Raw genomic sequence first — 25,249 nt, forward strand, 5'->3', positions numbered from 1 at the left:
CTGGCTTTATTTTGAAAGCATGACAGCAAAAAGGAACTAAGTTGTGACTGTTCTACATTCTACTAAAACTCTTAAGGAAGGCCTGTAAATAAAAGTTTAATAAGACAGAGCACACTAAAAGGACAATGCAATGAACATAGACTGAAATTTTAATCAATCTGAGAGAAAATTTGACTTTAATATAAATATAAGATCTTTAGGGGAAAATAAAAAGTGCACTAAAGCAACTTTTAAAACTATTACCTAAATTATTGTTACTTTCCAATAGACATAATAATTAAGCATATTCAAAGGAGAAAATATCCAAAGACATATCATCTTAATTTTTAAAATCTTTTGTTGAAATGCAATATTCATTTGTGTTTTAATAAAAAACAAAAACAAAACACAAAACCCTCTATAGAGTCTAGAAAGGAAAAAAAATACATTAAAATGATTTTTAAAAGAAAGGAGATCCTTAACCAAAAGCTAGTATTTTATGCAATAGTAAAAAACCAAAAACTTTTATCATCAAAATGAAAAAAGCAAAGCAGTTTCACTCTTCAATTATGTGATAGAATTTTAGCAATGCTAGTAATAGCAAAAGATAAAGAATCTTAATAGCAAGAGATAAAGAATCAAAGACATACACATAGGCATAGGCCAAGAAGAAATAAACTACTTCTAACTTTATATACATGATGGTTTGGTTGCAAAATCCCAGAGAATCCACAAAGAGAGGCATAAAATAGCTTCAACGAAGTAGTGAGATATAAAATAAGCCCATGAAAATCCTATAAGTCTACAGAACTCTCTAAATCTGGGCCAAAGGATCAAGATTACAACTAGAACACCAGATAGCTTCCCTTCATTTCAGTGGCTTCATATTCTGGCAACTAGGCTAATTCTAAAAGTCTGGAGGAACTCTTTCATATATCCATCAAGAATCAAATCTTGATGTGTCATCTGACCAGGTCCTCTTCTTGGTCCTCAATTTCTCCATCTATAAAATGGTGAAATGGGACTTATGACCTCTGAGGTCTCTTACAACTTTTAAACCTAAGTTTCTATAAATCCTGCTTTGGTCATTTACTGTCTATGTGACTTTCAGCAAATTACTTAACCTCTCTCAGCCTCAATTTTCTTGTCTATAAAATGGAGATAATTGTTCCAATATCACAAAGTTGTTGCAAGAATCAAAATCAATATTGTATATAAAGCATTTTACAAACTTTAAAATGTCATGTGTCAGGAATAATAATTGTTTAATGATAATATTTTGTTGTTTTTATGCACTTTATGTTACCTATAAAAAAAAGTAGATATTTACTAAGCTGTCAACAATGTTTTATCCATGGTAAAAAAAAGTTTTTCCCAGAGCCTCTTAAATATGAATTTTCAACCAATTAATTGTATGAACTACAGATTTTCTTTAGTTTCCATTTTAAATAATTACATTAAATTTAACAAAATCACAAATCCAGGGGATTGATGAAAATATATTAGATGAAGAGACATTCTCCAAAAGGTAGGTAGTCAAAGCACAGAACACTTTTCAAAAGAAATACAAACAATAAAATTTTTAAATGCTCCAAATAATTTACTAATAAAAATCAAATGGAAATAACTGAAGATTAATATCACACCTATTAAATTGACAAAAATGACAAGAATTAAGTCTTTTATAGAAACTATACCAAGATATACAGACTAATAAAGGGTTATTAGAGGTGTGAACTGGTTCAATTGTTCTAGAAAACTAATGGGAAATATGCAAAAAGAGTAATTATTTATTAATGTTTTGTTCCCAGAAATCTTACTATTAAGCATGGATACCTTATTGGAAGTCAATGATTGAAAGGTCATATATGTACCAAAATATTCATAAGAAGCATACATTTTGTGGAAGTAAAAGGGGGGGAAAAAAAGGAAATTTGGTTTGTCACCTGAAGAATGGCTGAACAATGACGGGATAAGTATACTGATACAAATGATAAATATGACAAATTCAGAAAAAATTGGGGAGGGTTCACATGATCTAAGTAGAGATCAAAAAAGCAGAACCAAGAGAAGAATTCAGTCCAGTCCAGTTTTTTCCTGTCACAAATCTCACTGTGGCAGTCTGGTAAAGCCTACGCACTTCTCAAAATAATGTTTTAGTTGCTCCCCCCCCTCCTCCCAGCAAAAAAAGATAAAATATGCAAGATTATGAAGGGGAAAAAATTATATTGAAACATAAACATCAAAATGTTTGATTTTGTTGTTGTTGAGGCAATTGAGGTTAAGGGACTTGCTCAGAGTAACACAGATAGTAAGTATCACATTATCTGAGATGAATTTGAACTCTTGACTCCAAGGTCAGTGCTCAATCCACTGTACCACTTAGCCGCCCCTAAATTTTTCCCCCCTTAAACTTAAGTTCACAGACTCTATGTTAAGAAACTCTGGTTTCAACAACAAAAGTACGCAATGTAAATATGGAAAAAACAAAACTGCAAGGTAGCTGATTTCAGATTCAATGCAATGACCAATTATAGTCCAAGAAAGCAGAGGACAAAACATACTTCAACCTTCTTGGAAAGAAAAGCAATGAACTTTTATGGAAATGCTCCATATGGTCTCAGATAAAATTGCTGTCTGTTTTGTTCAACTGTTTTTCTTTGTTACAAAGGTAGAAACTAGCACAAGACAGAAAAAATAACTTAATTATTAGGAAAATTATGGCAGTACTAAAAAATAAGATACCAGTAATACTTTCAAAATGGATTTTTCAAACAGTTAAAAGTATTGTTGGACTTACTGCTTCTGCTTCTGCTCTTGTCTTGAATGTAATTACCGCATGAAGAGAGGAGTCATCAATCTGGCAATCTTCAATTTCACCATATTGCTTTAAAAAAAAAAAAATTCTCTATTTAAATGCTATGCAATATAAAATATCAAACATTATTAAAAACATAAGATCATACAAATAAATCCATACTACAATAAATTATAAGAATAATAATAACATATCAATATCAGTATTCTTGCAAAATTTTATTTGTACATAATGAGTACATGTGTGCGCATGCACATATGCAGGGTATACCGTGTGTGGAAAATAAACAGTATAATGTTGGACCTAGTACCAGCCTTAAAGTCAGAACCTAAATTCTCATCAAGTCCCAGCACTAATACACCAAAGACTATAAAGTTGCAAATCAAATTGCTGAATTGCAATAGTAGAGGAAATTTTGTGTAAGAATATACTAATCATAAGTCCAGACCAAAAATACATTTATGTATGCAACATTTCTGTTTAAAGCATAGCATTTTCAGTTTAAGGACACAGCCCATATTTCAATAAACATAAATTTCATATCAACATAAATGATTTAATTCATTGTCCACTGTTTGGCAGATAAAAACATTAACTGCTTTTCAGTCTTATAATACTATAATATGCTATAATAATAAATTCAATTTTTAAAATTAAATTAAAATTAGGATGACAGGTATCTTTTTTCTCCTAAAACTTATTATTGCTAATAGCAAAGGTAAAAAAAATTCATTTTTGAAAAAAGCCACCATCAAGATTATTTTAAGTGATCTGAGTATAAAATGATAACCCATGTAAACAATTATTTGCTATTCTGAATACATTTATTTCTAAAAACAAATGTTTGTTTGCAAACAATGAAAAATAAAAGGATGGCACAGTGAAAAGATAGGCAGTCTTGACATTCTGGTTGTGGTATTCAATGTGACTGAATCTCTGTGACCCCAAGGATCACAGTGATGTGTCATCATCTTCTCCAAGGGATTAAGGCAAGTAGAGATAAGTGACTTGCCAGGTTCACAGAGTTAATAAATATCTTTGAACTCAGATCTTTCTGACTTTAGGCCCCTGGCTCCAAAGATCCACCAACCTGACTCCTAGGCAAAGGCTGGAGGTTATGCAAATGGAAAGTATCGATATATTGGCCAGATATGAACTCAGGTCTTCCTAACTCTAAAACCAAATGTTCTACCTACTGAGCCATCTAATTCTTACACTCTGACATGTATTCCTTCCCATCTGCTGGGAGTACATGGTTCCAGAGAAAATATAGAGAATCAAAAAAAAAAAAAAAAAAAAAAAAAAATCTAAAATTTTACAGAAGAGATTAGAAACTTTGAAGAAGGAAATACTAAAGACACAAAATTGATTAATTCCAATGGTGAGGTATGGAAAGAGAGATGCCACCAAAAAAGAGAAATATTCAATACTTAAGGAGTTTCAGAAGACAGGAGCATGAAGAGCTGTAAATTAGTCCAAGTTCTATCCATAGACCCAAAGACCCTACCATTAAAGACAAATAACCTAAGTAGTCAAATGATCCCATATATGTGAAAATACTCTTAACAATTATTTTTGGGGAGATTGAACCACAGGGCCTCTGAAGTCCATTTTAGCTCTAGACTTCTGATACTCATACTGAGAATCCAAAATAACAGTTTCACAAATATAAGTTGGCACTAACATGGCAAGCAAGCAATTCAAGACCTAGAAATATTCCAGTGTAAACCTGATATGGGCCAAAATTGTGGCTAATGCAAATCTCAGGATATACTGAGATAGTGTCCAGGATTGTGATGTATTCTATCTCATCCAAATGACATGTGGAGTACTCTGTCCGTCTGCCCTAAAACATCACTTTTTAGAAAAGAAATTAACTTTAAGAGAACAGCCAAAATAGTGAAGAGTTTTAGAGTTCATGACATATGAAGTTCAGTTGAAGGAAGTTTGACTATTTAAGCCTAAAGGACTATTTAAGAGGCTGATGTTAATTCCCAAGGGCAAAACAAAGAGCAAAGGTTACATAAAAGTGACAAAGGGAAAACTTATGGTGAAATAATACTTAGAAAAATTTCTTGATAAACTTAGCTAATCAAAAATAGAAGAGGGTATCTTGGGAAGTAATAGGGTGCCCTCCGAATTTAGCAATAGATAGATAGCCACTCAGTTATGTTGTAGAAGAAATTTTAAATTCAGATATGTTTGACTACAATTCCTTTCCAATTTTTAGGACAACCTTAACTCAACAGCATCAAAATCTATTCCTTCTGTTTTTAATAAAATGTTGGGACTAAACTATTTTGAATACTGTGTAATGTTTTTTAAGTATTTAAATATTAAGTCATTTTTTATGGTACTGTAAAATATCACCATTAAAAGCAATCTATTAATATATATTAACAGTTTCATAAAAGGAGAGAAAAGTGAATTCTTAAATCATAAAAATTAAAAAACCTGATAAATTCAGTAGTTGGTGACAAGGCTTTATTCTGAGAGAAAGGAAGAGGAGAGGGGAGGAAATGAGAGGAGAGGAAAAAGGAAGGAAGGAAGGGAGGGAAGGGAAGAAAAGGAAAGAAGGGGAGAAAGGGGAAGAAGAAAAGAAAAAGGCTGTCAGAAGCAATGTACAGAGAACTAGTCTATATCCCGAAAAGCAAAACACATATTCTACTTCAAAAGCAAGAGAAGCAATTATTTTCTTTAACCACCAATAAATTAGCTATGACACATGTAATTTAATTCCCCCCAATATATGTTCTTAGATAAAATAGTCATCAAAATTATTACCGCAAAATGAGGGAGGAGATCTTCTCTATCACTCTCAGTAAATGCAGAGATCTCTAATGCTCTTGGGCGATGGTCTACCACAGCATGACCAGGAACACCTCTCCCTCGACCACGACCCCTTCCTCTGCCCCGAGTTGTACCTCGACCTCTTGAATGAATTCCTCTCCCTCGACCAGATGAAAGAATCCCTCTTTTTGCAGCCTAAAACAGATTTTAAAATGCATGCCATTTATTTACATTTAAGCAATACACCCATCACTTGACATCAACATTATCATCATTGCTAGCATTTATAGTGCATTAAAGACTCACAAAGTACTTTACAAATATCTCCTTTTATCTTCATAACAACCTTGAAATTTGGCATTATGGTAAAGATGAGAAAACTGGAATATACAGAGATTAAGTAACTTGTCCAGAGTCACATAATTAAATGTCCAACATTTAAATTTAGGTCTTCCTAATAACTCCTAGTTCAGCCATTTAGTTGCTTCATAATAAACTAATGTTTTTTTTTTAATTATATTTTGATAGGAAAACTTGAAATTTCTTTTGTTTCTATCAGAACACTTGACATATACTAACGATCACCTAAGCTGGAACTAAAGTTTTCAAATTTTAAAGGGAAATTCTTAAACTCATTTGCTTCCTTTGCCTAAAGAATGAAACTGTTAAAGTCTGAAATTATTGAATATGTTCTCTAATCTCAGATACTTAAATGTCATCCAAATAAGGAACTCTTGAAAAGGAAATTCATCTCATCAACACAGATTAGCAACTACAATGGCCTGGACCTAAGAATGGCTTACAATTTTTACATGAAGTTTTATTGTGTTTTAAAATGTAAAAATTGCTTTTACAGTGTATGGCCTTATAGGCCATACAAAAAAGGAGTTGTGAGTAGGATTTGACAGTCTGGCCCTGGACCCTAGGCTGCTGATAGGCTTACTCACAATCAAAAGCCAGAATATATCAGAGGCCACCCAGATCATTCTAATTTTTAATTAAAACAAAACAAACAACAACAACCACAACAAAAGCCACCACAAAAATAACAACAGTACTAGAATATTTTCCCCCAGTATTAAAGAAAACAAATGACAAATTTGAATGAGAGTAGCCATCAAGGCAGGAATTTTTATATCTGTACCATTAATTTACAAATCTGAGATTTTAGAAAAATTTTAATTTTAAAATTAAAATCAACTAAAATCTATATATTTCACTGAAGATGAGTTAGTATTAACTTCAATTTAAATTTTAGGCACAACACAAGCGAAAAGCAAGTTTGCATGTAGGAGTACTATTCTAAAGAATAACAATTAAAATACTTTATTCATTGCAAATTAAAACTTTAAATCCATCTTTTAAGCTATAAAAAACCAGTATAACACTATTAAAAACATCGACATTCAACCTTTCCATCTTTCCATGAAATTTGTCTTATTTCTTTCTTTTCAAAATCCTAATATATTAGTGCAAATGTTCAAGAATGGAATCCCAATATTTTTCTACCGATAAAACAAAATCTCCAAACTATGTAGCAATTATCAATTATCACTGAACCACCATTAATGAGGCTTATTTTTCTTACCCCATTTCCAAATATTTAATTTAAAAAAATCAACATAAGAACTCCAGAAATCTCAATGCGATGCTGATAAAATTAATAACTTTTTAAGTAATAAAAAAGTAGTCAAATGAAAAGGAAATTACGCATTTTGTTTTTGTACACATCCACAGCACCACCTATAGGCAAAACTTTCACTATATACAGCTTACTACATTTCAAATAATACAAAATTGACTAGAAATGGTGCAATTCAATAAATAAGGTGAGGATGACTTTGTGTGCTAAATTATAAACTTACAAAAGAAAAAAAGTGAAATCCCCATTTCCAATTAAGAAAAAATTTAAATCCTGATCTCTTACATTACAATAAAAAGTAGTCATGAAAAAAAGTCACAGATTTAGAGCTGCAATTCAATAAATACTTATAAAGTATAATACGCCAGACACTATGATAGGAAAAGACCAGAAAAGTCTGAGCCCCTCATTTTACAAATGAAGAAACTGAGGCACAAAAAGTTCAGTGACTTGACTATGGTCATAAACCAATGAAGCACAAATCTTCCACCCTCAAATTCAGTGTCCTGTCAACTGCACCATGCTTTTCTTATAGAATAACACTGCTCCATAGGCTAGGGACTAGTTGTAAATATATATAAAAACTGAATAATAGGTGAATAAATTATGATTATATAAAAGAAATGGAACATTATTGCTCCATAATAAATAACAAGGAGAGTTCAAAGGAATTTGAGAAGATTTATATGTGATGATTTAGAATGAAAAAAGGCTAGAACGTACATATCACCTAAAACTATATTAAAACAATATTAAAATGTCAACAAAACTTAATTATGAAAACTCGCTTTATTATATAATTTACTATATTAAAAAATAGGTAGCCTATCTTTTAAAAATGCTAAATTATAAAGGTCTAACTTTATAAGTACAATCAATTACTTTTTTTCTTAGACTTTAGTGCATATCTGAGTTTGCTTCATTTTGTTTTTAATAAAAATAGGACTATAATATTCCAAAGACCACATTTTACTGTCACACAAGTAAAGAACAATGGTAATAATACAGGTGGCCTGAGATAATGGCATAAGGCATTTTGTTTTGATTCCTCTCTCCTACCTACACTATCAACAATTTTTTTTTTAACTTCCTCCTTCAAAGCCCAGACCCCAAAACGTAGAAACTGGGGCCATAGATAGTGCAGTCATGCTTCTTTACCCTTACAAACCTAAGTGCTAGGAAACCAGGGGTTTTAATGTCCCACAGATTCTGCCAGAAGGTTGTGGTGAGTATGCCATAACCTGTAATATATGGCAGGTGTTAATTGTTGCTATCAAACACAGAAGCACTATTTTTGAAAAATGCAAGTCCAAGTATCATTTTATCTTATGATATTAATGAAACATACTTCAAGCTGCAGTTCTGTATATTTTCTCCTAAGTTCAGTGACTTCTTCTCCAGCCTGCATCTTCTTATACAAATCCAGTTCTGTGTCCAATAATTCTTTCTGCATCTGAAAAATCATAAAGACTAAACAGTTGAGGTATTAGTTTAAATTTATAATTCCCTCCAATCTGTTAAAATCTTACCTAACCCTTTAAGACCCAGCTCAATTCATTCATGAAGCTTTCCCTGCCAATTTCAGCATTCATTGATCATTTTCTGCTTTGAAATTCCAGTTCTTGTAATTTACATCACATAATTTATATTCTTCTATATGTTATTTGCTGCATTTAAGGAATGCATTCTCCAATTCTACCCCATACTGCCCAAAGCACCTTGCAGAGTCCTAGACACATAGGAGAGGCTAAATAAGTACTTATTGGTTAACAAATCACTTTATTCGGTATCATTTAAATTTTAAAAATTACTAAGATTTGAAACAAAATCAATAAACTGCCAGAGAAATATGGTCAGCAAAACAGGTAAATATCAGAAGTGTGACTAAAATGAATGGACTTCCCGACTTAACCCTACTGCCTCAATTTCAACAATATAATGTCAGTAGGCAACTAGCAATTTCATCAAGCTGTAAATATATTCTTGACAGGTAGCCTGGGGGCTTCTGAGAATTCCTGAACTGGTAAGATACTACTACTAAGAAGAAACACTTTGGGGCCCTTTCCCTCAAGATCCAAATCAAATACTTCCAACTCCTTCCACAATGATTTCTACTTCCACTCCACCTTCACACCAGCCTTTATCTCTTTTTTTCTCTGTGTTTCTGTGGCATTTAGGGTCTTAAAAGGTAAGAGAACTATAAACATGTTATCACCACAACCAAACTGTAATTAGGGACTATTTTGTAAATGGTCCCTACCAAGTAGGTGCATAGGAAACATAGGAAACTTGAGAAACACTGGGAATTATCACACTCTGAGGAAAGAGAAAGTTACAGGTCCTTAGGATTTCATTTCATTTAGTCATAAAATTTGAATCTAATTTCTTCCTTTGGCCACAAATTTAAATCTATTTCCATATTTTAAATTTATTTTCAAGAATTCTTTAAAATGTAGAGTTCCACAGCATACAAGTCTAAGACATGCAACTGTACATACATGTGATTTGAGCCTCACTAACCCTTTAAAGTAGCAAACACAGGTATTATTAAAAGGAAACTAAGGTTCAAGTAAGGTAATTTATCCCTTAGCAAAACAGGTTAAGTGTCAGAAGTGTGTAACTAAAATGACTGGACTTCCCAACTTAACCCCACTGCCTCAATTTAATAACATAATGTCAGTATGCAACTAGCAATCCAATTTCCCAGCATGGATTATGAGCAATTTCTGTAATACCAGCAATACCCCAGAGAGTTATGGTGAATAAAAAGCCACTCGTGGAGCTGGGAAGAACTGGATACAAGTCTTGGCTCTGAAACAAATAAACTATAAAAACTAAAAACAAGTCACTTCACCTATCAATGTCTCAGGCAATTATCTAAGATTCTAGTTATAGATGAGGTGTTTATAAGCAATAGCAGAGGGAGTTTCTACACAATGAAATGACAAGTTGAAACTCTTTAAATGCCTAACAAAAGCCTATCAGAAAATTCTAGGAACAGAAGTTCCATCATAAAGTCTTTTGGGTTACAGAATTTGGTTGTAACCCTCCACAGTTTAGATCAAGCAGTCCTAGACTACAGCTTTAAACAAAAATAATTTCTAATACTTAAAAGTTAAGAAACAAGACAGTCAAGAGATTTAAATCCTGCTACCTACTTATGCCATTGGCTCACTTAATAGTCATAACTTTAATAACTTTAAAATAAAATTGGAATAATACCACCTCTCCTTTTTATGAGATTACCTAAAAAATAAAGATTAGAAAAATATGAACTTCCTAAGGAATACTTATTAAAAAAAAAGACATGCTGTATATTTTTATAGATAATGCATTAGTATGCTATAGATATGATTTAAGATACAATTCATCTAAATTTTTAATTGAATAAAATACCTGAGCTTTGGTTTTCACACTTTTGGGAAGGGAGCTTCCAGATGAAACAGCTTTCAACTCGTCTTTTAATTTAGTAATGCTATTTGTCAAAGCTTCCAAAGTTTTCATTATTTCTGCCTTGTCTTCAGACTTCATTGCTTTGTTTTTCTCCAGTTTTGAAATTAACATCTATCAAATTTTTTAAATTTGTTAAGTTGTTAGGAGGAATATAAACAACGTAGGAAAGAACATATCTTTAAAGGAATATGTACATATAAACATCAAAATGTTAATAAACTCATGATGAACTTAATAAATGATGAACTTGTTCTCAATTGAAATGATCAGATTTATTTCAATAGATTAAGATGATTTTTTAAAAAATCTCTTAGTAACTGAACATTAAAACAATTCAAAAGAATATAATCAAGATAAATTCCATTTTTATGTACTCTGATAATGTGACTTTTCTGTCTATTTTTACTCCATTTGGAATGCAGGAAAAGTTTCAGTTTGTAAATTGATAACTAATCAAAAACTTTGTTTCTTTCTTTCTTTTTTTTTTTTTTTTTTTTTTTTTGAAGAAATGTGAATCAGATAGTTAATAAGCTCAGGAAGGGTAGTTGTGCTCAGAACTAGTCTAAAAGGGAATGTGGCAAAAAAAATAAAAAAAAACTGATAAGGAAAATGTCTTTTCAGATCCTTCTCAATAAAGATGGCTTTATGTTTTCCCCCCAATGATTTTTACAAAAAAAAAAAAAAAAAAAAAAAAAAAAAAAAAAAAAAAAAAAAAAAAAAAAATCTTAAATAACTAGCTTTTTTAGTTATAACTCAACTGCTGTTTAAAGAGCTGTGAAATCTGAGTAACAATCACATACTTAATGAAATTAAGTACAATCCCAAAGAAATCTAAGCCACTCATAATTTTAACTTAAGTCATGACACTTTTCTTCAAATAATCAAGAAATGCTTTTATAAATATGGCACATAAATTTAAAAAGTCATTTTTTTTAAAGTAAAGGACGAGAGAAATGCCACACATATACATGAAAACTACCAATTTTTCCCACTATTATTCTTTATAGTTATGCTAAACTATATGCACAACTGTTCTTCCAAATAATTTTTAAAACAATTAACTTTTAAAAATAGAATTAAAATTCACTGAAAACCAGAAACCACTTTTAAATATATACTCAAATTAAACTGACATATTACCTTCTGTGTTTCAATGTGCTTTTCTAAAATCTCTTGCTTCTTCTTTCTTACATCCTGTTGCAGTTTTAGTGCTTCCTATGTGGGAAGGCAGGGTAAGAAAAAAATAAATTACAAAATATCAATATACATATCTCATGATAGATGATTATTTAGAATAATCAAATCTAGTTTTAATAAATAAAATTAAAATATAAAGTATAGTAACTCAAAACTATATATACACTATGGTTCACAATCCCAAAATGTACACACTAACGATCTAGTCCAATCCATTCACAAAGAGAATTCCCAAGATACCATGCTGATCCAGTTTCTTTTTTAGGACCTTTTCATGAGAGGAACCCACTGCCTGCTATCACAGCCAACTTCATCTAGAAAATAATTCCTTTTTTTATCAAATTTCTCCTGATTACCAAAAAAAATCCTGTCATGCTTGGCTCTCGATTAAGTTCAAAATCCCTCCTTCTATAATCCTTTAAATACTTGAAGCCAGCTACGACATCCCCACTGAGTTTTCTCTTTTTTCCTCTTCATTTAACAACTTAAGGGCCTTTAACTTCTTGGTTGCCTTCATCTGGATATTCTCTAGTTTCTCTGTCTTTCCTAAACTGTAGCACCCAGAGCTGAGTATAATATTGCAGATGTACATAGAGTGGGCAGAGTACATAGAGAGATAATCACCTCCTTATTCCAGACAAGACAACCTCTCAAAACAAACCAAGACTCGCTTCACTGAAACTCAAGTGTCTTTTTCTGATAAACTGCTGCATAATTATGTTCCTGCCTACATCTGATATAAGACTCAATGCTCTAGCCTATTAATATTCTATATGGATAGTGTTGCTATAGTCCAAAGGATCTCACTTATCCTTCACAACTTTGTATATAATCTGCAAGATTGAAAACTATGTTAATTATGTCTATTACCCAAATCAATGGTTAAAAAAAAAAAAAAAAAAAAAAAAGTTAGACAACACTAAATCAAGTTAAGAATAATACTCATTAAAAAAAAAAAATAAATCAAAATACTAAGCCTGGTATTATTTTGGCTATGTATTTTAATCAAAGAAAAGTTTTATTTTCCTCATGCTCTGACAAAAAGCTCCCTTGTCTTGCCAAAAATCAACCCACCTCCATTTATACCTGATGCTCATCCCCTTCTCATTTTCTCCAATGGATTGCACCACACTCAATCATCTCCCTCTTCTTGCATGAATCTCCACCTAGATAAAGTGGATCACTCCCTCTAAACCAATGACCTTTATTCTCCTTCCTTTCTTTCTTAGCCAAAGTCCTTAAAAGTGCCATTTATAAGGGTTGTTTCAAATTCCTCTTATTTTTCTAACTTCATTCTTTCAACCCTTAAAAATCCAGCTTTCAATCTCATGAATCAACTGCAACTGTTCACTTAAATGGTGTCTTCATTTCTAAATTTGATGGTCCTTTCTCATTCCTCATTCTTGTCATCCTATCTGTTGAATCAGACATCTTCTCCAACCAAGGTTTTAGAGACACTAATCTGTCCTCCTCTTGCTTCCTACTAGCATGACTAGTCCTTCTGAGTCTCTTTTTTTTTGGTTTATCATCCTGGCTTATCAGTAAATCATTTACATCTTTCTCACTGTGGGCATTCCCTGACATTTTCCTACTCCCTCTTCTTTTCTCCCTTTATCTTCTCATGGTAACTTCATTTAAGTTCTGTGATTTTTAAATATCATCTTAATGAAGAAGATTCCCCAATCTATTGTCCCCAAACCTACATTACTAGTTGCCTAGTGGGTATTTCAAATTGATGTCCAGAGACATTTGAAATTCAGGATGTTTCAAACTGAACTCATTCCCTCTTGTGGCGACTGCATTAACACCTCAAGTACCTTAGAATCAGCCAGAGTCAGGAGAAGCTAAAGTCTTTATTCTTGGTCTTTAGCAGTAGAAGTGAAGAGAGTGGATGGGTAGGATCTCTGCCACCTCACCTCGTCCATCTCTCTTGCAGAAGTGATCCTGGCTAGTCTCACTGCACCTCCTACTCCCTCCCACAATTCTCTGTATTAACGATTGGGCCAGCACAGGATAGTGGGAAGGGCTATTTTCCAAGCATATACTTATAGAGTATTGTCCAATCAGTAATTAGCCTCAAGTGCTTGATTGTCTGACTCCAGTGCACTGACTCAAAGAGTTTTAGCCCTTTACACCTCTAGAGATTCCCTCTTCCAAATTGTCCTATTTCTGCAAAGACATAGTGTCTAATATTGATGATTTCAGTATTATTTTGGATGCTTTACCCATCTTCACTTCACATAGCCAATTAAATTACCAAATATTGCCATTTCTGCCTTCCTATCACCTTAGTTTAGGCACGCTTCACATCTCATCAACTAGATTATTACAACAGCCCTACAATTGGTGATCTTTCCTCAAGTTTTCCACTACTCTAGTATATCCTGTAGATTTCTGCCAAAGTAACTCCCTTTGTCAAAGGGACTTCCTTCATCAAAAAACTAAACTAAATTGCTACTGCTTCCAGGAAAAAAAAAAATTTAAATCCCTTTGTTTTACTTTATTCTCCCTCCTGCACTGTACATATCCAAGAAAGCTGTTCTCTTAGACTGGCTTTTCCTGCCTATTTGAGATCAGAGAGATGTGATTCCCTTGTGTAGCTAGTCTCCTAGGTTGGCTCTTCTTGCTTCCAGGGTATAAGAATTCAAAAGCCAATCCAGTATGTGATATTCTCCTACACTGACCTTTTCCCACTTTCAGAGAATCTTTTGCCTATGAAACAGAAAAATGCCATTCCACTGACTACCTAATCTTCTACACTGACTTCTTGCCACTTACAGGGAACTCTTGCAGATTGAAGAAGATAGAGAAACAGACACTATTCCTTACAACTACCTCAAGACATGGTCTGCTTGAAGGGTTAGAATAGAAATGTCATTCCTATAGCTAACTCTAAAGTGGTCCTCTCACAAGCTCCTTGACAGCCTAACAGAACTCAATCCTGTGTTCAATGTTTACAATACACCAGAACTCATTCCTCTATAACTCTCCCTCACTCAGTCATTCCTTCTAAAAATCTCAATGATTCTGATCCCTTGTCTTATCATTATTCAAATCTCATTCTTTACCTATTACTTATCTGCTCCCTAGTTCCCACTCCCTTCAACTCAACTCCCTAGTAAGCTACTCTAAAGCTATTCTTCCCTTCCATTATGCTTTCTGGAATATTTACTCTCATAGAAAATAAACTTGATTTCGTATTAAATATTTTCCTCATTCCTTTCATCATTTTATTTCCATTGAGACCTGGTTCCATCCGGATATTACAACTAATCTGGCTGCCCTTTCACTCATTCCCCACCCCCTCACTGGACTAAGTGGGAAATATCAATGTAAGTATTTAATACTCTACACACTTTTCCTTACCTTTCAGTTTCTTAACTTGTTCCTTATGACCTATTCCTATAAACCACCACAGCTGAATAAAGATGATAATATTCTTGGTCTTGCCATCATTCACAAATGCTCTATTTCCATGTTTATGTTTCCCTAATCTGATCATAATCTGTGTCATTACACTTCTGTTGATCATCTTCACCAAGACCTCTTAATTCCTCAACCCCTAAATTCTGAATACGTGTTAATCTCTGCATTCTAAACTAGTCCTCTCTTATCTAATCCCTTTGCTGAACCTATTCAACTCTACATTTTCCTTTTCCCAAGTATCCCTTGGCCTTTTATCTTACTGCTGGTTTTGCTCTCTTAAGCATCTTCCATTACTTCTATCATTGGCTGTCTTCATTCCTATTCACACATTGCCAAATAAAAGTTGAAAAATTAACTTTGCTGACTAAATCCACTAAAAATCTATGCTACATAATCTCCGCTAGGTTTTACAGAAGGTTTTCCTTTTACACCTCTTTAATTGGCTTACTATTCCACACACCATAGTAGCTTTTCTGTTCCTTTTCCTCTTTCCTCAAACTTTTCTCACTTACTCACTTTTCTCAGATGAGAGGGCCTTTCCTTATACTTTCCTGAAAAAACAGACTATTTACTAAGAGCTTTCACTTCTCCCCTCCTTCCTTTCCCATATCAACCAGATGCCTTCTGCCATCATCTCTTTCACTCCTCTCTATATCAAAGCTTCTTAAGACTGTGGGTTGTGACTCCATATGGGACTAAATAACTGAATGTGAGGATAATGAAATTATGATTTATTTTAAATATGTTTGATTTGCACACTTATTTTATATACTTTTATATCTGGGAACACAAACATTTCTTGGGAGAAAAGTGGTTGCAAGTGGAAGAAGTTTAATAAGTCCTGCTCTATTTGATGAGGTGATCTTTCTCCTCTCCAAAGCTAAAAAGTGAAATCATTCAATTTGTCTTCTCCAGCTACCTGTCCACTTTAACTCCATTCTCTCACTTATCTTCAAATCTCTCCTGATCTACTCTCTACTAACCCAGTACCTACAAACACATGTATATCTCTCATATCCTCAAAAAAAAACCTTCATTTGATCAAGAAATCCAACATTGTCTTATAATTCTCCTCCCTTTTGTGGCTAAACTCTTAAAGAATGCCACTTCAATGGGTGTTTCCCCTTTCTTTCCTCTCAATTTCTTGTTTCCTACTTTTAGTCTAGATACTATCCCTAATATTCAACAAAAATTGTTGTCTCCAAATCTAATTGCTTTTTCTTAATCCTCAAGCTTTTTGCACCCTATTATCCTGTAGATCTGCTTCTTCACCTTGATACTTTGTTCTCATTGGGATTTTGCAATATTTTCTCTCTTTATTCATATGACTACTCTTTCTTAGAATTCTTTGGGAGAATCTTTATTCAAATCATAGTTGCTAACCGTGGGTACCTACAGGGGTTTCCTGGCCTTAATAACTGCTTATTAAAACATCTCAAACAGAAGATCCTGAAGATATCTTAAACTTAACTTACGCAAGACAGAAATAATTCTCTCTTCCCCAAATACTCCCCCTTCTGAATTTCTTTATTATTGTTAAAGATACCTTCATCCTCCAGTCATCCAGACTTCCAATCTCAGTGTCATCCTTGATGCCTCACTCTTATCACATCACCCCATCACATCCAATCTGTTATCAAATCAAGCCACTTCTGTATTCCTAACATCTCTCATATATGCCCCCTTCTGTTCTCTGACACTGCCATCACTGGTACAGGCCCTCATTTCATCACGTCTGGATTATTAAACAGAATTAGATTGCTAATTTGTCTTGTTGTTTGATTCAAATCTCTTCCCCCTCCCACCCATTCTCCACTCAATACTAAAGTGATTTTCCTAAAGCACAGGCATTAGCTATTACCTGTCCTATCTCACCCAAACAAATTCCAGGGAGTATCACCACCAAGATGCCAATCCACTGATTGGCATTCAATGCTTACCTCATAGGGACCCTTCTCTTCCTTTCCTGCCTTTTTTTAGACACTCCATCCCCTCTGTACACTTTGATGCAGTGACACTGGCCTCAATACCATTCTTCAAACAAAACATTCCATCTATCTCCTGCCTGATCCCAAGCATTTTCACTGAGGTCCTTTATTCATGGAATATTCTCCTCTAATCACCTTCATATTTCATTGCCAACTCTTGGAACAGTTCTTGAAACACATTAGGTTCATAACAAATAACTAACATTGCAATCCTGCCAAAATAACCATTCTTCTATTCCTCACATGATAGTCCATTTTCTATCTTTATGCCTATGCACTAGACATTCTCCATTCCTGGACTATACATTCTCATCCTTACCACTCCTTTTAGAGTCCTATTCTTATTGTCAGGTATAGTTAAGGAATAATCATCTGCATGAAAGTTTTCTGGTTCCAGCCACATATCTCAATTACTAATGATCTCTACAAAGTACATGGCATTTAATTGTGTGTGTGTGTGTGTGTGTGTGTGTGTGTGTGTGTGTAATTTTTTATTTGTTATAAGGATTTTATAAGAATTTGTTTTCCCAATGACAAGGTAAGTTCACTGTGAGTCGGCCTCATTTCACACTTTGTACTTTTGTTCACACTCCTTAGCACATATTAGGTACTTACTAATATCTGCCTGATTATTATATGCAATGTGGTATAGAAGGGCCAGAACACTGGAGCTAAAGTCAAGAAAGGAAGATTAACCTTAATAGCCTTCTAACTCTAAATCTATCATCCTATGCTACATAGAAATTATAAAGATGTGCCATACTGCAGTTCATTAAACTAATTTTATAAATGAACATGAGATGCCTAAGACCTACAAAGCAAGTAAAAAGGCTTTTTTCCCCCAGTCTTACTTAGATCTAATAATAAAATAAGCACAAAAATCAATTATAAAGATATATTCTGCAAACAAGCTTTTTGTACTATCTTAAACTTTTACCTGTTTTTTTTTCTGTGCTTCACTGTTATCTAATGTAGAGATGGAAACAGCAGGTAAGGATTTCTGTGCAGCTTTCAAAGCAGCTGGATTGTACACTGTTTTTGTAAGGCCAGTTGAAGTAGACAACACCTAACAACACAAATTAATTATTTTCCCTTAAATCTGTTGTTTCTTACAAAACACTTAAATAATAATGCTCTATTTTAGAATTAATATTTTATATATCTAAAATAATAACATAACTGACAAATCATAAAACTTCACATTAAACAAACAGCTTTAAGGTAACCAATGGTACATTAATTTTACAATAATCTTCAAGCAAAAAGAAAGGGGAGAAAAAGAAAAACAATTTCAGGGAATGCAAAAAAAAGTCTGACAAGCACACTACCAAAAATATTATCTCACAGTCTCTTTAAAAAAGACATCATTAGGTAAAATTAAATCTTAGTGCAGTGCTGGGGAACATCGTAGAGTTTGAATTAAATGCTAAGTTAATATAGATCAGGCCATTGTACCCTACAGATAAAAAGAAAATAAACTCCAGGCATTTCCTAGATACTTACAATTTCAAGACTACATATATTTCACTTTACTAAAATCACTGTCAAATAATTTCCCCTCAGTTATGGTTACTCTAAATAAAGTTTTTAATGCAAAATAACAGAAAAAGCCTAGAAGAGAGTCTCATCCACTAATTTAACATTTCTAAGGAACAGAAGCAGCAACATCCTAAAAGTAACAAAGTCAGTCAAGAGTAGGAAATGGAAAAAAAGAACTCCTAATCATCCACCAGAAGCATTACTTCTGTTAACCTTATTTTTCTTTGTTAAGAAATATAATAGCCCTAACTATTTCTAAATTCCTAGGGACACAATAGGTTCCAAGGTAATGGAAAAAAGGTGAGGTAGTGACATGAAAGCTCTTGAATGCAGAGGGTGATGTGAAATTCACTAATTAATACCTTCCAACCAACTGATCCTCTTCTCCTATAATTCAATCAACTGTCTTCTTTTTGCTTTATGCGATTCTTGTTTTATTTCAGTCATTTATCTACTTTTCTTCTCCTCTTCCTTTTTTCTTTTCCTTTTCAGCTAGGTTTATGCAACTCCTCCCTCCCCCAAACTACTCATGTTTTTTGTTTCCATCTGGCTAAATACTGGGTTTTAGTGGCCCTCAATAGAAACAGGACTACCTATTTAGGCAAACAATGCAGCAGTAACTTGCAAAGGAAAAGGAACCTAGTTTTTCCTTAAAGAAAAGCAAGGAAATACTAATGTTAACACAATAAAAATTTTACTCAAATTAAGTCATCAAGACACCATATTCATATTAACTTTTCATTATCACTATCATCTTAAAAAAAAAAAAAAAAAAAGAAACGTCACATTTTCCTAAGTAGGCCTGTGTGGCAAACATCAAAATGGCTACAAAATGAAGGCATGCTTTTAATATCTACATGTATAAATAAAGAAGCATGGCATAGCAGACAGACAGCTGACCTTGAAATTAGGAAGACTTGGTTTCCAATACTGCTTCTAACATACTGGCAATGTGACCCTGGGCAAGTAACTTAACCTTTCACTGCTCAAGGCAACACTTTTAAGACAGTTAAGTTGGAGAGGAGACCTGCCAAGAGAGTAGAGTAGGAGGAGTAGTGCAGTCCATCTCTTAAGATTATGAAGGAAAAAAAAAAAAAAAAAAAAAAAAGATTGCTTCCAGAGTCCAGAAGTAGGCCAACAGAGCAAAACACCCAGAGCTGAGCTGATCATTGACTCAGGCCCTGGCTCAGGCCAAAAGCAAGGAGCTCAAAAACCCAAACTCAATGACCAGAACCCAGAGTGAAACCAGCAGCATAAAACTTCTATAGGGAAGAAAATGTGGTCAAAGCACTTAAGACCTGAGCTAGGCCAGCAGGGCAGAGATGCTCAAGTTGACCTCAGCCTTAGGTCCTTGCCAGCATGTTGAATTTCCCAGGGGACCCAGGAGTCAGAGTCTCAAGCTAAGGCAGCCTTATAGAGTATTTTCCGAACAGGTTGATATTGCAGACATGGGCCCAGAACAAGACTAGAATCACAAAAATGTCCAAAGCTGATTTTGAATTCAGCCCCAGGTAAGCAGAGCTGCATCTTCTAGAGGGCTCACAAGCTCAGACTCAGCACCCAGAAGCTCCCAGTTAGGCAAGCCTTCCAGAAGGGGCTAAGAAGAAATTCTGAGTCAGTATCTAGGTCCTGGCATTAGGGAAGAACCACAGGGGGATCAGAAGAGATCTTAGACTCCCCTCCCTACCCATACCAGGAGTAGATGGTCTCCAACAAGGTAGGAATCCAAACTCAGTACCTAGAATTCCAAATTTCGGTTCTCCAAAAAAGATCGTGGACACAGTCCCCCTCCCCTCTCTGGACAGCAGCTGAGCAATAAAGAGATCAGTTCAGATGGTCCTAAAATATAATCATTTCCAAGAGCTTTCTAGTCAGCAACACCAAGATGCCCAGAACTGAAAGAATAACCACACAAAAAAACCAAAAAACAAAAAAATATGAGGCCATGGATATCCATGGCACAAGTGCAGAAATAGAATAATTCTCAGCACTTCTAAACAAAATCTCAAAGAAAAATGTCTTGCCTATAAGAATAATTAAATTGCCAAAAAGAAATTAGGTGAGACTTCTTAAGAAATAGAATTTTAAAGTAGGTCAAAACAAAATGAAAGCAAGAAAGGAAAGAATTAGAAAAGAAATGAAAACTATCTAGGAGATTTGGAAAGACAATTAGCAATAAGAAAAGTAATAAACATCTTACTCAAGGTAAGAGAGTCCCTAGAATTAGAATGGACCAAATAAAAGTTAACATATTCTATGAGACAACAAGAAATATTACAAAGTCAAGCAACTGAAAAATTAAAGGGGGAAAAAAAGCATATCTCAAATCAAAACCACTGTTCAAGGAGAAATAACTTAAGAAACACTGAATTTGCCTGAAATTCATGACCAAAAAAAAAGTTCAGATTTCATATTTCAAGAAATCATAAGAGAATTATTTATCAACATCTTAGAATCAGAAAGTAAAAATAGTAAATGGGAGGTGGGTCAGGGGAGGTTAGGAGTAGGTATAAAAATATTCTGGTTAACTCCTAAAAGAAATCTCAAAATGGCAATTTCCAAGAATGTGGAATTTAGACCTTCTAGATAAAAGAAAAAATACTACAAGTAGGGCAAAAGAAAAACATTCAAATACCAAGAATCTAGATAGATTCACAAAAGATTTAGTAGCTATAAAGGAACAGAATGCATGTTAACCAATAGCAATTCAAAAATAAAAAAATATAGGCTTACAACCAAATTGAGCTTAATTCTACAAACAGGAAAATGTAATTTTAATGAAACCCAAGTTCCCCAAGGATTCCTAATATAAAGACCAGAATTGAGTAGAAATTTTGAAATGAAAACACAGGAGAATAAAAAGAAACAAAAAGCAAATACAAAACATTTGGGCAAAACTTTATAAGGAAAGAATATATTTTTAATGAAGAGGGGAAGAAAAAGAAGGAAAAGGTAGGTGACAAATTATCTCAGCATGCCCAGATAACAATAATGCTGACATGGATAAGAGAAAACCAAATAAGATGAAGAACATTCAGGTAACTTATTATGATATTAAAATAAAGGAAGAGGAGGGGAAAAAAAGAACAAACTAAAAAAGAAAGGTGTGGGGTGGGAAAGAGGACTTATTTTCTCAGATAATTTCAGAGAGTGCAAGTAGGAATCTATACAAATACATAAGGCATGAGGAGAGCATGTGAAAACAAGCTGTAATACCTTTCACAAAAGACTTCTCTTTGCTCTTCTAGAAAGTGAGGGGATAACTAGATGATCTTACCTGAAACAAATTTTCAGCTCTAAAATTCTATGCACATACATTGAAAGTGTTGCTTTAAACATTTTGTTTTGAATCAGGATAGATCTGGGACAGGGAGAGGAAACTGCTAATGCAGGATGGCAGCTTCTCTGCAACTTTTCCCTTCAAATAATAAGCATCGATTCCTCGTTCCCTCTAACTCTTGCTCTTTAGAAAACAAGAGAGCCCTATGCAACAAATACATAGACAAACAAAACAAATCCCTATGTTGGCCATGTCTAAAAATACATATCTCAAATCTATATATAGGCTTTGTTAGTGACAGGTCAAATTGAAAGGGATAAAGTACTTTAGTCATTATAATCCTTTGTAGATAGCAGAAATTTGTTTTGTCTTCTTTTTTTGGTTGTTTTTTTGGACCAAATCTTATTTTGTTGGTGTAGGAAGTTTCCAATGAGATAAGTTCATATGGTAAATCACCATCAGCTACTCTTCTATTACTTGAGTCTTAAGAAAGCTGGCTAGGATGCACATTTAGTAACATGCTTGGTGGAGCATATATGCCAAAAGCTGGACTTGAATTCAGATCTTCTTCATTCTGAGGTCAGTTTTCTGGCCACTATACCCCTGTGCCTCAAGCTTATTACTACACACACACACCCCTCTTTATTACAAATTGAAAATATAAAGAGAAGTGAATGCAAGTCAGTGCCAGTAGTTATTTTTTCATAACGTATCACCACCATTGTAAGTCCTCTTGATTGTAATGTAAAAATTCATTATTCCAATAAGAGTGCCTAACACACATAAAACTGTAATTGATGTATCACAAATGTGTTAAATCATAAATGTTAATGATGGCTAATTAAAAACCTTCTCCAAATTGAGATTTTTATTTTCACAATGTTGCACTGTACAATCTTTTTATCTGAAGAAATCAGAGCAATTTGTTTCTTAGGTAATGATTTTTTTAAAACTCTACTATTCATCTTTCTGTTGCTCTTTTTACCCTATTTTCTATCCTCAATGTAAAAAGTATTCTAAACAGAAAAAGATACAGAAGGCTTATTTTGTTTTTGTAAAAATTGGAAGAAACAATATCTTCTACTGAAGACAGGGATGTTTCTGGCTCATTTTTTTTAAGTCCTACAATCTAACATTTAAAGCAGTAAAAATGTCCAAAAGTAGAATAAGTTCCCTTGAAAAATAATATATGAGGATCTTTAAGCAAAGATTAGACAAGTACTTATCAGGGATATTATAAGGGGACTTCTGTCCATAAACTCTGAGATCTCTTCTAGCTATGAGATTCTGTGACAACAAAAATGCACAGTTCATTATATGAGTAGTACCTAGTACAATTAATTCATGGAACTTTCAAAGTTATCAAATAAGATAAATAGGGTAAAGATATAATTTGTTCTCTTAGAAATGTATACTATTTTCATCTCAGTTTTGTTTTTACTCCCCCTTCCTTAGGAAATCTTGGAGGAAAATAACAAAAATAAATTTTAGTTTTCACAATTTTGCATAGGTTTTTGACAAATTGACAAAATGCAGAATGAAGGCAAACTATTTAAATACAAATTAGATTTAGTGAGATTTTTTCAATCTAATGAAATGCCCGAAAAGCATTATTAAGAGCAGAAATATTCCTGAAGATTTCTGATTTAGAATCTTATCTGATCAGCTGCAATCAAAACAAAAATGTTTGAATGTTTAATATGTACTAAATATGATTCTCATCTTTAGGAGCCCAGAATTTAACTGGACAAATCTAACTTTCATACAGAACAGTTTATGATTCAAGACAATATAATGACTGTAGAATATATATATATATATATATATATATATATATATAGAGAGAGAGAGAGAGAGAGAGAGAGAGAGAGAGAGAGAGAGAGAGAGAGAGAGAGAGAGAGAAGAGAAAGAATATGGAATATATAAAATATAAATAAATATTGAGGACAGAGGAGAAGGGAAGACCAGAATAGGCAGGGCCATAATTAAAGAAGGCTTCATAAGAATGTTATACATTTCCAGGCAGAGAGGTGGCAGACTAATATGTAAAATGACAAATATCTTTGCACATGACCAAAATGGAAATTCGTATTGCTCAACTATGTCAATTTGTGACAATATTTTCCTTTTTCCAGTAAGGAGAAAAGGGGGGAAATAAATGCTCAATAATTGAAAAAGTAAAATTATTTTAAGAAAATAAGGGGGAGAAAGGAAGAATGCTTCACAATAAAAGTAAATAACTAAACTCGGGTGAAGTAAAATAAAAATAAAAGACAGAAAATGACCTACACAGAGGTAGAAATAAACATATTCATGTGTTCAATATATAGTGAGAAAATGAAGGCAAACTGAATAATAAGAAAGGATTTGACCAGGTAAAACCAGATTCAATTATGGAAACCATAAGAAGGATGATTTTTAATGTAGTAATAAAATAATACTATTATTTAGGTTTATAAATGAAAGGTTTAACACAAAGTAAATTGATGATTAAGGAAGAGAGAAACCTGGCACAAATAAATAGTGTGGATTAGGAAGGAAAATACCTAAGAGGAGAGGGGAGAAAAGTAGGATTTAAGAATCATATGCAATATTAAAGGTGTAATGAAAGAAAGGCCTGGCAGGGAGAATAAAAAAGTAAATTGTGATTAAATCAAAGATACTTTTAAGCAAAGACAGCCTAACTAGACAAGTGATGAGAAATAAGGAAGAAAATTAATTAAAAATTATACCAAGGAATGGAAGTTTTTTGTACATTCTAAAATGTATAATACTGACAGAGATAGGGAATCTGAGAGGAACAGATCATTTGAGAGAAAAATACAGTACAATATTGGAAAATCCAGTTGGCATTTAAAAGAATCCCAAATTCTTAGAACTGGCAAATAAAAGAATAGCCAGAGATGGAGAGAAGTTGAATAAACTTGGAGATTCAATAAATACTCTTCTTAACTGTGTGGGATAAAGTGATTAATAATCAGGAGATCTGAAGATTAATATTTCAGCACTCCCAACTAAATAAATAGATAGCTAAGTGACTTAGGCAAGTCTTTTGACATTTCTCTGATTTTTGAACTTTGATTTCTTTATTGTATAAAGTGAGATTACATAATCTCAGGTCTAAAATTTTATTATCC

At 33.2% G+C, this 25,249-nt stretch overlaps 1 protein-coding gene across 15 annotated transcripts in view; it reads right to left on the reverse strand.

Annotated features, from left to right (window-relative positions):
• The window catches only part of RBM26 (RNA binding motif protein 26), a 95,482-nt gene that overhangs the window by 20,119 nt on the left and 50,114 nt on the right, over positions 1–25,249 (reverse strand). For all 15 annotated transcript variants that reach the window (XR_012487789.1, XR_012487790.1, XR_012487788.1 and 12 more), the window contains 6 exons: positions 18,231–18,359; positions 11,823–11,897; positions 10,626–10,793; positions 8,578–8,682; positions 5,582–5,782; positions 2,780–2,866 (listed from right to left, as the gene is read on the reverse strand). Coding sequence is in view for 10 of the 15 variants with exons in the window: in XM_074299327.1 (XP_074155428.1) it covers positions 2,780–2,866; positions 5,582–5,782; positions 8,578–8,682; positions 10,626–10,793; positions 11,823–11,897; positions 18,231–18,359 (765 nt within the window). In the remaining 5 variants the exon portion in view is untranslated. The remainder of the gene's footprint in view (positions 1–2,779; positions 2,867–5,581; positions 5,783–8,577; positions 8,683–10,625; positions 10,794–11,822; positions 11,898–18,230; positions 18,360–25,249) is intronic.

This window comes from Sminthopsis crassicaudata, chromosome 3, assembly GCF_048593235.1.
Source record: "Sminthopsis crassicaudata isolate SCR6 chromosome 3, ASM4859323v1, whole genome shotgun sequence".
NCBI classification, from domain to species: domain Eukaryota; kingdom Metazoa; phylum Chordata; class Mammalia; order Dasyuromorphia; family Dasyuridae; genus Sminthopsis; species Sminthopsis crassicaudata.